Below are 18,886 nucleotides of genomic sequence, written 5' to 3'. Positions count from 1 at the left end.
TATTAATAGTATTACCTCGAAGCGTAAGAATAAAAATACGAACAAAATAAGATGTGTAAAGCAAAGCAGTATAATAAATGCCATACATCAGTATATAAATTATATTAAACATCAGTTGAGTCCTGTTCTGTTTGTGGAATACGACGGTTTGATTTAATGGATGTCAAACCACTTAAGGACGTGCGAGTGTAAGCGGATTTTTAGTGCATGAGAATAATACTCAATGTGTGTGATAAAAATATTATGTTACACGCTATTGACGATGTATCAACGTATATATGTATAGAATATAATAGAAATATATAGTTTGTGACAATAACATAATGTAATATTTTATTGAAGATTTATTGCTATTTATGCATCAAGGTAAACATAATAAGCGTTTTTTGATAAGCTGAAGGTGTTTGAAAAATAAAACTACTTGCAATAACTATAACTGTTAGAGTGCTTTCGCACTACGTCCGATCAGAGTCCGATCCGTACACGTGAAAGCACGGTCCAGGGTAGTCGTAGAACTATGTCTATGGTAGTTTACGCACATCGAGTATAGCTTCATCCGATTGCTTTCCGTCAACAGTTAATTTCCGTTCCGGAGATTATTGACGAACCGAAGAAGCCATAGTATTATTTGTATGAACGCTAGCGACCTGCGTCCGCATCGAATCCGAGATTCCGAGCTGCGTTCGAGCACAGAAGCAGCGGGGCTGTAGGATAAGTAGAATCAGCTGTCTTTCTATCCGTGTGAGGACTGTTTATCCGAAACTGAAATGTTCGTATCCGTATAGTAATACGTGTTAAATATTCTGCTATAAGCACAAACAATAAAAACAAATAGAAAATAACGATTATTCAAGTTTATAAAGTATTTAAGAAGTATATTAAACATTGTACATAGAGTGCGATGAACCAACCCTATGAAAGAACCCTGTAATGTAAGATTAGTTTTTGATGTTTTATAACTTAATTATGGTAAGACAATGAATGTGTTATAGAATGAAGGTACTTCTTTCAGGATAAGGCCAGGTTCACAGACACCAGTTGGCAGATTCATCGAACCTGGTCCCGTAATGGCGACCCGCTACCGCACTCGCCGGCGCCTGTGCAAACCGAACCAACTAAACAATCCGCTATCACTAGCGCCGAACAACGAGATGATCAGAACGGAATATATGACACCATAACGGTAAGTCAAATATTTATTGATAATTTCTGGCGATAAAATCAAAAACATCACCTCACCATTTCGATGTGTGCCATTAATCCACAGATCAGTCTCAAGGAACTTTCGTCGAGGGGCATCCTTAGTGTTGAATGTACTTCTATGCGCAGTGTTTCACGGTCGACACGACTTGGGTAACTTACATAAGTTTGCAAAGAGGATGTAAATACTACGTAATAAGAAGCGGGACTGCCTACGTAAAAATTAAAATTTAGTTTAGCATGAAACGTGGTGCAGTCATTTGATGTAAGTTTGAAATAGTATTAATTACATATGGCGATTGGCGACAAAACCCGGCTAATTTTGAATGCGAACAGTTGCTTAAAACGTTGTCGATTTTGGCTATCTCCGTTTTTTATAGCCGTCATCTTCTTCATCAGCTTTTTCTTAGAGAGTTTCGCTAGGCTGGTAGCGCGAACAAACAGTTCTATACGGACGGTTACACTTCAGCTCTCTGGCAATACCAGAAGAATTACAGATAATTTAAATTACAGATACTCACGAACTATCAATTATGTTTTATTTACCTGTCGGCTCAATACTCTTTCGATTAAAAAAAAAAACCTAAGCGTATTTAGTGTTCCGTCCTCGAAGGATCCTATGACTGAGAATCCCTAAGCGGGCTGTGTACATACTTAATCGCAATAATACACAATGACATCTGACAAGTAACATCGAAATGACATTTTGACATTTTCATAATAAAAACCAAGATGGTGGATTGCATAATGGCGGCCACGCAAACATAAAAGTTCCTTTTGAAAAAGTATCTAAAATGTACATACATTAAGTTCCTTGACTGGTTTTTCTACTAGCTGAGGAAACGCGAAGTCTAATCAATATCTTATATTACTTAAAATAAAATTAAAAAGCGATTTGAGTTACCAGGCTCCTGTGCACAGGATGCCGGCTAGATTATGGGTACCACAACAGCACCGTTTTTATGCCGTGAAGCAGTAATGTGAAAACATTATTGTGTTTCGGTCTGAAGGGCACCGTATCTAGTGAAATTACTGGGCAAATGGGACTTAACATCTTATGTCTCAAGGTGACGAACGCAGATGTAGTGCCGCTCAGAATTTTAGGGTTTTTCCATCAGCTGACGTCCTGCTCGTCTCGTCCCTTATTGTAAGTCTTAGATAGTTTTACTGTGTGTTGCTTAAAAATAATTTCCTTTTCGTCATCGGTATTCAAAGATCACGGCAAAACTCTCTAAAACAATGTGTAGTTTATGACGCCGAGGTACATTAGTATTGAGCTCGAGCTGGCAATACAACAATCATAAATTATAATCGATTGTGCAGAACAGTGCGCCCGCACGTTCTTACCGCTTCCCGTTTCGTAAAATATACCTCCGTAGTTATTATGTACATTAACAATGAATATACCAGTTCTACCGCCTTAGTTTTTTTTAATGAAAATATGGATCGGATAATCGAGACACATTACAATTGCAGTGCCGCCTGAGGATTCTTGAAATATCCAAAAATTCTGAGCGGCATTACAATTGCGCTCGTCTCCTTGAGACATAAGATATCAAGTCTCATTTGCCCAGTAATTTTACATTACTGCCTCACGGCAGAAATAGGCTCCGTTGTGGTACCCATAATCTAAACTCCATTGTAAAGTGCGGCGGAGTACACTTTGTGTAACAATGATCACGACCAAAATCAAATCAAAATCACTTTAATGAATAAAGTTATTAATTAGTAGGTCACGGAAATGACACTTATGAATGTCATAAAAAAATAAAAATTATTGAATCTACTTCGTAAAGGGTTGAGCTAATGAGAAGCCAGCTCATTGCCGCTCTTTCAAATCATGACTTACATTTTCATCGTTTTACAAATCATTTCAACTACAATATAATATGTTAAGTGATGCAACAAACATACTCAAACGTCAAATAGTCAATAGCCACGGTGGCTAGCTGATGTCATGTTCGTACGCAAGCAGCCTCATAATGTAACAGCCGTGATCGTATCAAACTGGTGATATGTCGCGGACTTCGTGCTGCGTTTCCTAATGACTTGTCATAACTTGCCCACCTTATGATAATTATTATCTAAACATTATAACATTTGGAGCTCCGTAACGTACTAAAGGTTATAAATACTATTTTTTTACTGGGTGGATGTGTTTCAAATCAATGTGTGGACAATTCGACATGGGTACCTTCAACAAAAGCGCGTACACATTCCTTAAAGGCCGACAACGCTACTGTGATTCCTCTGGTGTTGCATGGGAATGTGGGCGGCGGTGATCACTTCACATATCATATTATTCAAAACAGTTCTTCTCCCATGTGAAAGCCCCTTTACAAACTGATGAAGCTTCATGACGTTTATCAAGTGTTGTTGCCTTACGTCATGTTATTGTCACTCTCTTAGATTAAGAATTGGTCTCCGCTGCGCTCCAACTCGATATCGCAGGCGTAGTCGCAAAGTGCGGCAACTAATACTACGCCCAAGTGGGTGTACTCGAGCCAGTTTCGAACAATGTGTGACGTTGACGTGCCACATGTTCTGTTAAACTTTGCTAATAATTGAAACTAAAATGCCAGGTTGCCTAGTAAAACTTTGTAAAAATAATACTACAAGAACTAAGAAAGGCACCGGTTAATTACTTTGTTAATTTCAATGTAAAATAACGCGAAGCGTATGTTATTTTGAAAGATGCCATTGAGTGTCAAGATGTCACGAACACAACTATCTAATAGTTGCCGTAATAAAAAAGCTATTGTTCTTAGTTACTGCGGTATCTAGTCGAAGCGCAGCGGAGACCAATCTCTAATCTAAGCATAATATACATATATTTTTTTAAATAAATTTGGTTTAAATATTTCATAACGAACTAATTGAGTAAACGTTTCATTATAAAAGCTATTCCTATAGTAACTAAACTTAACTGGTGCATGTCTCGAATGAGTCTGTGTGATATTATTTAATGTTGAAAAGGTATGTTTATTTATTATTTTCACTTTCAAATCTTAGGTAGCTTTCCATTTATGTGCATTATATAAAATTAACTATTTTAATTATCGTAGCGGGTTGAAATCAATTTTAATGATCGTATTGTAATTTCTATTTCAAACTTACGTCAAATTACTATTCTTTCGTATTAAACTAAATTTCATTTTTTCTCTAGGCAGTCCCGCTTCTTAATACGTATTTACATCTACTGTCTGTCTGTATTTGTCATTAAAAAAAGTATCAGTATGGCTGTACGGGGCTTGAACCCTTTGCCTGTGCTTTTATTGGACGAAGAAACAAAAAAAAAGAGTGTCAAGTTTCAAGGACTTAAACGTAGTAAATCCCATAGACCAAGAATAGTAACTAGATATCGGTTTCGCGTGGCCAACATGAGACAGATAATATCCTATATATATATATAGGTAAATAATATAACACATGTGTTCTTTCACTATCACTTTTACATCGTAAAACACAACATAGCACCATATTTCCTTCGATTCTACTTAAAATTGCCACTGATGTTGAATAAATAGTGGATATTTCACACGTTTCACAACAAGCTAGTTTTATAGACGCAAATAAAAACAAACAAAATATCTGTGCAACGTTGTCAAGTTTGTTTAGCACACCGGGTGTGCTGACCTTGAAAAAACCGGCACGCATGCCGAAACAAAAAATCTATTCACTCCATCTCATTTCTTTACAGACTCGCATAAGTTTTTCTTTTACTCGTGGGAGTCAGACGGAAGCTATCAATTAGTCTCGTTACTATTCTTGGTCTATGGTAAATCCAATGAAATTAATTATTTATATATATTTATTTAAATAAATATTACATAACGTATACATTTCTTAATTAAGTCTTCTTCGGATCTTGTAGATCAGCATTAAGTAAAATATGAAAAAACAAAATGGTGAGTATTTCGTGTCGAGAGTTTTACTGCAAGATATATTTTAAATGTAAGCTGCTCTGATTTCAATCTCTCGGACAATTTAATTCCCAAAAACGTTTCGTGTTAAGTGAGTCATTTATTTTTATTCGTGAAGCAATATTGGTGAAGACTTTTAACTGCTTTATTTCTTTTACCAGTCCATACCCGCAGAACTTGTTTACGAATTTTTGTAATAATATGTTACCCTTTTTTAAATACATTGCTAACTCTATACGGCGACACTTAGGTTACCAGTGGGAGGCTCCTTTGCACAGGATGCCGGCTAGATTATGGGTACCACAACGGCGCTTATTTCTGTCGTGAAGCAGTAATGTGTAAGCATTATTACGTTTCGGTTTGAAGGGCGCCGTAGCTAGTGAAATGCTTCGCAAATGAGACCTAACATCTTATGCCTCAAGGTGACGAGCCCAATTGTAGTGCCGCTCAGAATTGTTGGGTTCTTCAAAAATCCTAAATGGCACTGCATTGTAGTGGGCAGGGTTTAAGTACCAATGCCATCAGATGAACGTTCTGCTCTTCTCATCCCTAATTTTCATAAAAAAAGAGAAAAAATAAATTAAATATGTACTTACTAAAATGTACCATGTTAATACTATTATCGGAATACTGGGTCTCGAAATCTCGAGCGATTGCCAATTCCGCGGTCATCTGGAGGGCAATGCTAAAATGGCTTAGAAGAAGCTGGGCGTAAATAGAGCACGGCGATACATAAAGCCGGCCCACATCCTAGCGCTCTACAAAGCGCAGGTCATGCCACATATGGAGTATTGCTGTCATCACTGGTCTGGTGCACCCCAGTATCAGCTCGATCCATTTGACCGCATGCACGTCCGTCATGGGTACCTTCAAAAAAGGGCCGGCATCCTATGAATGGTGCAAGAGAATGTGGGCGGCGGTGATCACGTAACAACCAGGTACGTCCGTTTGTCCTCCTTTTTCATAAAAAAAAACTTGATAATTTATGATAACGTACATAATATTGGCAATGGTTTACATAACCTGAGTCGGGTCTGGCAGCTGAGATAAGCACGTGCAATGTAATCACAACAAACAAGAATTAATTTCTAAGAATTGTCGGTTCGCGCGGCGCGACACTCGAAGTAATATAGGAACTAGAAAGTACTATTTATTGCTTAAAAATGACGTATTTAAATTGTTTTCGTTATAGACTGAATATGATGCTATACAGATAACAGAGTATAGACTTAATAATATTTAAAAAAAAAACTAAAAGACACGCTAAATAGCAGAAAATTCTCTTTTATTAGAAAATTCGGTTAAAGATACTTAATTTAAAGAAATCATAACAGCTTTTCTCATATTACCAGCGGAGTAAACGGCCGCCCATGGACATAAACAATAGACAGTTTTCAAAATTTACTGTCCTCAATAACTTTTGTGTTAATTTACATTCACTTTTTTGGCTTACTCTTGTAAGGCATTGACTATTTGACGTTTGAGTATGTTTGATGCATAAATTTACATATTATATTATATTGTAATTGAACTGATTTGTAAATTGAAGAAAATGTAAATCATGATATAAAAGAGTGGCAATGAGTTTTTTGCCACTTCTTCTCATTAGCTCAACCCTTTACGAAGTAGCGTTAGATTCAATAAGAAAAAATATTCTTTTGACATTCATATGTGCCATTTCCGTGACCTACATGAATAAAGTGATTTTGATTTGATTTGATTACCAGAGATCCATTACCTGCTAATAAGATGGGAGTATGCCCTAAATTTGACAGCAAAACAAACGACAAAGCGCTATCTTAATTTCTAATCCACAATAATAATCTTTTTTAAAATAAACATGATAAGGAAATTGCTAGCTATTAATCTCTTAAAATGCATATTATATTATAGTTTACATTAACAGTTACATTTGCGGACGACACAAGTTACTTGTACAAAATACAGGTTCAAGGCGACACATAAATCATTGCTCCCTCACCTGTCTCTAATGGCCAATTGTGTCCATGAACAACTGATGGTCAAATCCTTCCGCCACGATAATGGCTTGCAAAGGCAATTCAAATAGCTATTAGGTTTATATATATATATATATATCTATATATCTATAAACGAGCAAGTCTTGTATATATATAATCTGAATCTCGCAAACGGCTCCAACATTTTTCATAAAATTCAGTATACAAGGGATTTCGGAGGCGATATAGCTAGGTGTCAATTTTAAAAAATGTAGTTTTATCCGTGTTTTAATGAGAAACAGTTACAATAACATTAGAATACAAAGTTAAACTTCGATACTATATACAAGACTATAACAGCTCAGATGGGGTATTGGGTGATCCGGAAAGCAGAAGACCCCGGTTCGAATCCTGATGTCCTATTAGATTTTTTTTGTTCAAGTTTTGTACCTACTTAAAAATCCGAGCAAGGCTCGGTCTTACAGGTACTCTATATGTTATATACGAGGCTGATTTTACTTGCACTATAACAAAGTTTTAATTATTTTTTAATTTTATGCTGAACATATATATGTTGTCTCATTACGCATAGTTTACTAAATCAACAATTTCTATTATCAAATTTATCCTTTTAAGAATACCTACCCTCAACTTAATATCCCCTCAAATATAAACCTTTATTAAGCAAGATATCATAGTTCTATTTTTAAACTCGCCATTCGTTTTAAAGTTTCAAAAACAAAAGAGGTTCGAAAACCGTTGTATTTTGTTATATGTTTGTTATCACATATATCCGCCGTTTATGGATCTATTTTAAAATTTTCTTTTTCGTTTGAAAGGATGCATTAATTTTTTTTATGACACTACGAGGACGAGACGAGCAGGCCGTTCAGCTGATGGTGATTGATACGTCCTGCCCATTACACTGCAGTGCCCCTCAGGATTCTTTTACCCTCAGGATTTCAGGAAAACCCAAAAACTCTGAGCGGCACTACAATTGCGCTCGTCGCATTGAGACATAAGATGTTAAGTCTCATTTGCTCAGTAATTTCACTAGCTACGGAAACACAATTATGCTTACACGTTACTGTTTCACGGCAGAAATAGGCGCAGTTGTGGTACCCATAATCTAGCCTCAATTTGGTCTAATTGAAAAAAAAACAGATTTGATGATGGAACATACGTATAGCGTTTCTGGTGTTTTCATCAATAAATAAATACTTTTCTATACAGACTGATGATGAACACCACAAATGGCCACTATAGCTTTTAAAGGTTACAAATTCAAGTATGGAGACAAGTTCATATACAAAATCATACCATTAAAATGGTCCGGTGATGAAGCCGGATAATAGAATCGGACTTCAGCTCCCTAATTTTTAAAACTTATCTTAGCCGTGTTTGGTCGTACGAGTATAAGGATTCATTTAAATAAAATACTTTTTAAACGATTAAAACTCGTGTGAATTGTACGAGTATGTAGCTGTTATTTATTTATTTATCAGGTATTATTTATTAAAAGCCCCTACACTTCGTGGACATTGCAGACTTTCAGGAGCACTGAGTCTAAGAAAATACTTATTAGAATTTTCATGAGATGTACTCTTTTTTTCGTTTTTCTCTCTCTTTCATTCATTCATTCATCATCAGCCGGAAGACGTCCACTGCTGGACAAAGGCCTCTCTTTATATTACTGTAATTATATTGTTCCGCATAAAAATTACTACTTGTTCTCGCTGCTTTACATAGCTATATTATGTCTTTCTATACTTATGTTTATAACTTAAATTATACGTACCTGTAGGTATATATATAAGAGATTTCAACCTATATATTGACTCCTCACGATATCTCTGGAACCATAAGGCGTAGAGACTTGAAATTTGGTAGGAATATTCCTTTCGCCGCGTAGAGATCAGCTAAGAAGGGATTTTACGAAATTCCATCCGCGAAGGTTTCTTTTTTAAAACAGAATAACGTCTGTTGGATCCGCTAGTACTATAATATATAGCTACAATTTGCAAAGGTGCAAAAATGAAGAAATAAAAATATTGCCAGTAATGAAAATACACGAAACTCATTAATAAAAGTGTTACGCTCAATAAAAACGGGGAAATAAGTTTGTTTCAGAGACTTCTGTGAGTGTTGTTACTTGTAGCTGAATATTTTAGGAGTCTTTCTAAAGGTCAAGGTGGTTATTGTACGGAAACAGACAAATAAAAACACTTGGGTGTTGTGTTTTGCGCAACATTCTAGCTTCTTATCTATATATATAAGAGATTTCCACGTATATAGTCACTCATCACGATATCTCTGGACCCATTAAAGCTAGACTTGAAATTTGGTAGGAATATTCTTTTCACCGAGAAGAGGTCAGCTAAGAACGGATTTTACGAAATTACATCCGCAAGAGTTTTTTTTTATTATGAACAGAACGACGTCTGTCGGGTCAGCTAGTTATTTATATAAGTCATTAGTGTAGTGGTAATACGTGCTATTCTCACATATCGTACTTACTTTCTGTATTTATACTACGGATTATGTTCGACAGAAATAAACTAATAAGACTTTTTTTCTTGATTCATTGAAGAATTAAAGAATTACAAAAAAGAAACGAAATGATCCTTGAAAAGATCCCAGTGTTTCCCAACGTGGGACCCACGCCTCACAGGGGGCAATTTGATAGTTAAGGGGGTAATTTAAAAATAGACGAACACGACTCTTACTTTTTCGCTTTGAGATATTTAAATGCAATGCTAGATACCGGTGCAGTACGGTATATGCAAATTTAACAAAAAAAAGGCAAATTCCAAGAATGTGCAAGAAAACTTTTACTACTGCTTCCATCTTCAAATTTAGCTGAATGTGGATTTAGTGCTGTAAATTATTTACTGATAAAAAAAATCGACGTTATATATCACAACGCGTAGACTTGAGATTAAATTAAATTGGAACCTAATATAAAGTCTCTGTGCAGCAAGCACTAAATGAATATAGAAAAATCAATATTACATTTTTTTTAAAAATGCCGTCGTGCGTTGTTAAAAATGTAAAAACAATAATATAAAAGTATTTGTGGATATATGATTATTTAAGGGAGAAAAAATTGTGTAACTGGTATACTAGCTGGCACATACACTAGCATACAGGTGCTTCACTTGCTAATATCACGGCGCGGAGTCCTTCTTTTTTTACTAGTCCGTGGGAGGGGCATCAAAATTTAGAAATCTTAAGGTATATATACCACATACTTTGGAAGAAAATATTGAGCATCATACGAATTTCGAATCAAATACATTTTCGTAGACCAAATGCTACATGTCCTTTTTTCGATGTAGGTCCTCCACTTCGCTTCTAATAAGGTCAGCTTTAGTTTATGGAATAGCGGAGCGACCGAGAATATATTGTAACATTTTGATGGTATTATGATAGCAACTACCGCCATCTATGATCTGTTGCGTCGTGAGAGGAATCTTAAGAATGTTATAGCAGCCTCTGACAAATAGACAGGCGCATAGGTTACCAGTGGCTCCTTCGCATATTTCAGCCGTGAAGCAGTAATGTGTAAACATTACCGTGTTTCGGTCCGAAGGGCGCTGTAGCTAGTGAAATTACTGGACAAATGAGACTTAACATCTTATGTCTCAAGGTGACAAGCGCAATTGTAATTCCGCTCAGAATTTTTGGGTTTTTCAAGAATCCTGAGAGCCACTGCATTGTAATGGGCAGGGCGTATCAATAACAATTAGCTGAACGTCCAGTTCGTCTCGTCCCTTATTTTCATTAACAAACAAGGTTACCAGTGGGAGGCTCCTTTGCACAGGATGCCGGCTAGATTATGGGTACCACAACGGCGCATATTTCAGCTGTGAAGCAGTAATGTGTAAACATTATCGTGTTACGGTCTGAAGGGCGCTGTAGCTAGTGAAATTACTGGGCAAATGAGACTTAACATCTTATGTCTCAAGGTGACGCAATTGACTACAATTGAAAAACTTCAAAAAACTTGGTTTTTCAAGAATCCTGAGTGGCACTGCATTGTAAGCAGGACGTATCAATAGCCATTAGCTGAATGTCCAGCTGCTCTCGTCCCTTATAAACATAAAAATTGGATTAACAGTAGGGTCACGATAAAAAGCGAATTGTGTCAACAATTATCAGTACCTGTGTTACTTTTTGTATGGAAATAAGGGACGAGACGAGCAGGACATTCAGCTGATGGTAATTACGCCCTACCCATTACAATGCAGTGCCGTTTAGGATTTTTGAAAAATCCTCTCTCTCTATCTAACCGGCACTACAATTACGCTCGTCACCTTGAGACATAAGATGTTAAGTCTCATTTGCCCAGTAATTACACTAGCTACGGCGCCCTTCAGACCGAAACACAGTAATGCTTACACATTACTGCTTCACGGCAGAAATAGGCACCGTTGTGGTACCCACAATCTAGCCGGCATCCTGTGCAAAGGAGCCTCCCACTGATTATCTAGTATAGCCATGTCGGTGACCCTGATGTTTCAAATGATCTAAAGTGTAAACACTTGTATTCACGTTTCTTGTTTGACGCCCCTTGACATAAACTATTACGTAATCTGTACAACGCAAATATGTAAAGCGAGAAACATATTATTATTTTACTCGCACCGTGGTAGCGTTTGCTAAACGAATATTGAATGAGATTGTGGACACCGAAAGACATTTAGCTAAATCATATTACACAACGCCACATTCAATATGGAAAGTACGTCTTGTATTTTACATATTATATTTCGTCCTGTAAGTACTTTGTATTCTGTCGATTTATATATTTTGATCGTCTGCGTCAATTAAAAACAACGTCCAAACGTGACAATCAACATGTGTCAATTATACAATGTTTAGTTCTTAGATTAAAGATTGGTCTCCGCTGCGCTCCTAGTTAACGCACATTAGAACAATACCTTTATTACGGCAACTATAAGATGCTTGTGTGCGTGATATCTTGACACTCAGTGGCATCTTTAAAATGTTGTAACATACGCTTCGTGTTATTTTACATTGAAATTAATAAAATACAAAATACTTGTTGTAAATATGTGATCCCAGTTTCTTTCTTATTTCTTGTGGTTTAATTTTTACAAAGTTTTACGACGCAACCCTGCATTTTAGTTTCAATTATTTAACCTAATAGAATATGTGGCACGTCAACGTCACACATTGTTCGAGACGGGCTCGAGTACAACTACTTTGGCGTAGTATTAGTTGCCGCACTTTGCGATTACGCCTGCGGAATCTAGTTTGAGTGTAGCGGAGACTAATCCTTATTCTAAGCTTTAATGTTTTTTTTCTAATTTGGCTAATAGTTTGCAAAATATTTCATTTATGAAATGTAAACTTCTCCCCCGTCTCGCTTACTTTGACTGCAGCAACAAAGAAATCCTATTGCGTCAAAATTTAACTATTTTTCTGGCGTTTTAACTGTTTCTGACATAAAAATACGTAACGAACTTCACTTTTTTTTAATAAAACAACTTTTGTAATTATGTTTTTTACACCATGCAAATAAAATAACACAAAATCCTGAATTACGTTAGACTTTGTATTGAATTACTGATTTGTAGGTTTGGCTTTTTAGTTGGTTTCTGAATAAAATAAATTTAATGAAATTGTAATGATCAATCAAAATATTATATGTTGTTGTCTTGAGTACATTATATCAGACAAGAAATATGTAATTAATTGTATTATATAATTCTTAAGTGAGAGACGCAATTCTATGATGACATCATGTTGTGTCCGTGAATAACAAGTTCATCATCATGTGTGAAAAAGTTATTTTATCATATAAAAGGTTGCGGGTCTCCTAGCGAAACACTCCAACGGCCGGTCCCAATATACTATCTACAGATAGCGATAAATTACTACTTTCTAGTGTCAGTAATTACCTGTCAATAATCTGAAGCTGTCCCAATATACCCGATAAGTCATTCTTATAGCCTTATATTGGGACGCGTGAATTGCAATTTCCATACAAACTTCTACCGCTACTGGTAAGCTATACGTCGTCCCATTGACAGACAGCGTGCACGGATAAGGTGAGTTACCGTCGATAAGTTTATTGGGACAGAAAAGTCAACGATAATAACGATTTTTATCTCAAGCAAGAGATAGACTGAATATTGGGAAAGGATGTAAGAAAAAAGCGATTCACTCGATGAAAAAACGTGCAGTCATTGATAGATTGACAAATGACGGCTATAATCTTGTAAAAAACGGAGATAGCTGAAATCCACTTTTAAGCTTTAAGCAACTGTTCGCTTTCAAACTCAGTCGGGTTATACTTCGTCGCCAATCGCCATACTGTAATTACTGCTATCTCAAACTTATGTCAAACGACAGCATGTTTCATACTAAACTTAATTTATATTTATACTAAGGCAGTCCCACCTCTTATTACGTAGTATTTACATCCTCTTTGAATTACTATTTTTAAAATCAATAACAGAGAAACAGAAATTTGAAACCAATATTATATTTATGAACGGTAAGACGTAATCCCGTGAAAGTAACATTTTGATGCCTTGAAAATGGAATAGTTAACCCATAATGTGAAAAGATCACAGGATTCAAGGCACTGATACAGCGCTGACATTAAGCGATAGTGGATAAGGCCAATTATTAGCAGATCTCAGATATCTCGGAGACAAATTATTCGTAATTGGATGGAACCTGCTGTCTTATAAACTGTCTGTGTGTTTATTTAAGATATTGATCGCGAGCCGATAGTAATTTATTCATTTTGGTATGAAGTTGACTATTTGAACCATGTCAACTTAAGATGATGAAGATTGATTGGCAATATGCTGTCACAATGGACTATTGTCGAATTTTCGTGAATGTCATGATGTTGCGTATAGTCACATTCTGCTGCTTCCTCTCCAGTCCTTCATACTTCCCCACGTGGGCGCTGAAGGTTGACGCGAAATTTTGTGATTGCATACAAAGTGTCGACGCCTTCTTCCATGAGATCCAATGCTCCCTGGAAGTCTGGAAGGGTCGCTACTATCGTTACAAAGCTTGATTCAAGTTTGCTTCCTTTGCTGATATAGAGTCGTTTGTCGTTTTTGTAATTTGACTTGAAACCATTCACAGCATAATAAACAATATTGTTAAAAAAACATAATCATTATATCAAATATAATATATATTATATTTGATATAGAAAACCAAACTAAAGGGTAGAAAATAATTTATAATTTGCAAAAACTACGAATAGTGTGATTATATAACAAAAAAAAAATATGTATTATGTTGCAAAAAGCAGGCGATGCATCAGACGTCATCCGACCATATTAATATAATAAACCAATACCACTCCGATGCTATGAAGGGTTCGAAAATCTCGTTCAAACATTCCGTTACATTCAAACAGATATACATACCAAGCTAATAAATTATTTTACTGTCATCGGTCTTTGATAATTAGTGTGCAAAGTTTCAATTCAATCCGACATTTTAAAATGGGTGAAAATCGAATCCAAAATTTCCGTTACATACTATGATTACGTATGATAATAAAAGCATTTTAATAAATTAAAGAGAAAAGAAGTTGAGAGGAGTTCGTAGTCACTCTTTATAACCTTAAAAATTTTCATCTTTAAAGCTTGGGTTATGTAGTTTGTCATGTTCCATTAAACAAAATTTTTAAAATTCTGTTTAAAGAATTGATTCTAAAAATCTTATATGACTAGCTGACCTAACAGACGCTGTTCTGTCAAATGAATAATTTATGAAAGTATTCGGGAATAATGTAGTCTAAAGCCACCGGAAATGTGTTTCTGGAACGAAAACGTATTTTTGAATGATTTTATAAGATATAAATTTTATAAAATAAAATGATAAGGATTAATATCATATTTGTGCAAACAGCTTTCATATTACTGCTTTATGATTGACTTTTTTATAGCATTAAAATGGACAGTGCCACCATACATTATTTTTTTTATATCTCAAAGGGTTTTCGTTTAAAGCTCCCAGACGGCTCATTTTTTCCGACACCTTCAAGTAATTTCGTTTATGTACCTATACAAAAATGTCTCCAAAAACTTAACAAACTTGTACTAAACACGACCTTTCTTGAGAACCAGGCTATCCATTGATGACAACAACATGAAAACCGGTGCAGTACTCTTTGAGTTTATAGCGAACAGACGGACAGAATCGTGGTATGGAAGCAGGAATCATTCAGTTGGACTCGAAGTGAACTTATAGTTCTCTAACCGGCTCATCAGCCTTTAAAAAAAATGGAGGAATGCTTACAAACTTGACCATTTCGACAAGGAAATATTATAGATTACAATTACTTCTTTAAAATCCATATTTCTTATTAATAAGATGTCTACAAATCATTGTGTGACGTCATATCTAATTTGAACTTGATGTGACTTTGACATTAAATTGCTTTTGAATGGCTGTTTTATTACCTCACATAACTTATAATGATGTTTATATGAATAATATGTCAATGCCACTGACCTGTATATATATCATACCATGGACAGGCTGTTCCATATGTTTGACAGCAAATTTTTTGTGCCTATTTGAAGCGCCACTCGCGAGCGTCCAGAGAACTAATTTTGACGTATAATACAAATGGCTGCAAGAGAAACGCACAATATTCTGAAGTTTTTCATTTCGAATTCGTGTTATTCAGAATCTTATACTTCGTAGAACGTAATAAATTACACAGTTTTTTTTTGGAAACAGTTTTCCTTGTTTGAGGTTTGTTTAGCTGCGGTTGTCATCGTTAGTTTTAGTTCCGCAGACTGTCACCACATGACCAACAGCGCCAAAATGGCGAATACCAAACAGGCACTATGTCTTTGACAGCCGCCACTCCTATGGTAAATGGTAGATCAGTGGTCGATACTAATTAGAAAACACCTCCAAGTCCTTGACAACGTAAACAAAACAAAAATTTGTTAAAATAGGAATAAAACATGCAGTCAAAAAGGTGAGGAAATAGCAATTTGCAGCTCTTACAGACTCTTTTTTTAATGAAAATATACAACGCAGTGCCGTTCAGGATTCTTGAAAAACACAAAAATTCTGAGCGGCACTTCAATTGCGCTCGTCACCTTGAAACATAAGATTTTTAAGTCTCATTTGCCCAGTAAATTCACTAGCTACGGCGCCCTTCAGACCGAAACACAATAATACTTACATTACTGCATCACGGCAGAAAAAAGCGCCGTTATGGTACCCATAATCTGGCCAGCTTTCTGTGCAAAGAATCCTTCCACTGGTAATTAGGAGACTACTATCGGGTGGTGTAGGGTGACAAACTTGTGCAGCCTGAAGAGATACGTCTAACTACAGGACTAATAATCTAGAACTCTCTAGAAAAAAACGGGTCTAAGTGAAGGAAAATAGCTGCCGCAATAGAAATTTCTTGGGTCGAAGTATTTTTTAAAGAAAATAAGGTACGAGACGAGCAGGACGTTCAATTGATGATAATTGATACAACATGCCCTTAACAATGCAGTGCCGCTCAGGATTCCTGAAAAACACAAAAATTCTGAGCGGCAATACAATTGCGCTCATCACTTTGAGACATAAGATTTGTAGTCTCATTTGCAATAATGCTTACATTACTGCATCACGGCAGAAATAGGCGCCGTTGTGGTACCCATAATCTACCCGACATCCGAAGTAGTATAAACAGAAGTAGCATATCGAAAAAAACACGAAATTATAATAATTTAACAGAAACACTTCACGATTAAATGCATCGTCATTATCTGAACCGTTTCGGAAGTCATGTGAATAATAAATATGGATTGCGATATATTAAATGAGCGATGGACCACCCGTACCCGGCACCACGAGATACAGATCAGGTGTCATCTGCAGCGCGGGTAGACTCGTTACCTGTACGGTCGTAATGTACCGGCCATGTCATCGTAAATGTTTCGATATCGGAACAGCGCTCCTTAACAACAATGCCATATCGATGGTAATCAAATAAAACTCTCAATAAATTTTCTATATGTGATTTTAATCACAAAAATAATATTTAAAAAGGTATAAGTGATTTGAACGATAACCGATTATAACGATTACATAGTTTCTTCGCTAATTGTGATTTTACGCTTAATTTGGGGAGAAGGAGGTATCTGAAGGATCGCCTTTTGGTAAATGATACGTCAGGACGCTACCTCTTTTTAAATAATATTAAATTTAAGTTTTCTTATAGAGTATGCTAAAGTCATGTAATATTATGCAAACCCATTATCATGACCAAAAGTCGACGATTTACCAACTGGTACTTTAATACAAAAATAATATTATTCACAAAAAATACAAAAAAAAAATTACCTTTTAAAAATGTAAATATAAATTTATTGAAGTAGGCGTTACTTTGTGGAAATCTATATTTATCCAAATGTTTTGAGTTTTCTTCAGTTTTAATTCCGCCAATATGTGTCTTTAAACAATTCGACACGTATTTCGGCACGAGACTCTACTCAGTCTCGTGCGAGATTTTGGCGAGTCAACATGTCCTGAGGATGCCTCGTGTAGAGGCGAAACACGTGTCGAATTGTTTAAAGATAAATATTGGCGGAATTAACACTAAAGAAAACTCAAAACATTTGGGTAAATATAAATGATAATCTTTGTTTAGTCCGTACATATATACCTTCTTCGAAATCAGTAATGACTAGTATTCAAGTAATCACGATCATCAACTTCATGAAGCATCCTTACATAATCAATTAGTTCAAGCTCTAAAGGTTGATACATCCAATATTATACGATAATTTAAATCTATACATTTAATTCTTTATTAATTTTCATGACATCGCTTACATTATTTAAACACGACAAATCATATATTTGATGCAGCATCTAACAACCTAATTTGTCATGTATATTACAGCCATTGTAAACTACTCTATTTGATTGAAAAGAGAGGCCGTTGAGTTTCTTGTATATTCTTCTCACGAGCTCAACTTTTTACGTACGTATGGTAAATTCAGCAGGTATTTTAGCTATATATATATAAAAGAGAATGTATATTTGTATGTTCCCTAATAACTCCTAAACTATTCGACCGATCTCTCTTTTGTAATAGATTCGTTGAAGCTCAAGGAAGGTTTACATATATAGTTTGTCGTGTCACGATACCACCCACACACTCACCCACGCATTTACCATATCTCTCGAACCGTTTATTGACAGAACAACGTCTGTCGGGTCAGCTAGTAAGAAATGTTTGTAGTAACGATTCAAAATAAAACTAAGCGCTAGTTGACTTTGAATTTGAATTAAAGTTGCCAATCCTTTACCTTTACCAGTGGAAGGCTCCTTTGTACAGGATGCCGGCTAGATTATGGGTACCACAACGGCGCCTATTTCTGCCGTGAAGCAGTAATGTGTAAGCATTACTGTGTTTCGGTCTGAAGGGCGCCGTAGCTAGTGAAATTACTGGGCAAATGAGACTTAACATCTTGTCTCAAGGTGACGAGCGCAGTGGTAGTGCCGCTCAGAATTTTTGGGGGTTTCAAGAATCCTGAGCGGCACTACATTGTAATGGGCAGGGCGTATTAATTACCATCAGCTGAACGTCCTGCTCGTCTTGTCCCTTATTTTCATAAAAAAAAATCCTACACAGATTGTTAAGCTCGATACCAGAATTTTATTTCTACGATAAATAAATTATAAAATTACAATAAAATAACCAATCAAGAAGCCATTTATTTATTCACCATCACAATTATTCACAAAGTAAAAAGGGATTTACATTATATAATAAAGACGAAA

At 35.8% G+C, this 18,886-nt stretch overlaps 1 protein-coding gene across 5 annotated transcripts in view; it reads left to right on the top strand.

The window, feature by feature from the left end:
• The window catches only part of LOC126968890 (tensin), a 183,117-nt gene that overhangs the window by 88,952 nt on the left and 75,279 nt on the right, over positions 1 to 18,886 (top strand). For all 5 annotated transcript variants that reach the window (XM_050814027.1, XM_050814028.1, XM_050814029.1 and 2 more), the window contains one exon: positions 1,013 to 1,183. In XM_050814027.1, the coding sequence (XP_050669984.1) occupies positions 1,013 to 1,183 (171 nt within the window). The remainder of the gene's footprint in view (positions 1 to 1,012; positions 1,184 to 18,886) is intronic.

This window comes from Leptidea sinapis, chromosome 17 (genome assembly GCF_905404315.1).
Source record: "Leptidea sinapis chromosome 17, ilLepSina1.1, whole genome shotgun sequence".
In the NCBI taxonomy this organism is placed as follows: Eukaryota; Metazoa; Arthropoda; class Insecta; order Lepidoptera; family Pieridae; genus Leptidea; species Leptidea sinapis.
The sequence above is the reverse complement of the archived record's forward strand: the minus strand, read 5'-3'. Positions and strand labels throughout refer to the sequence as shown.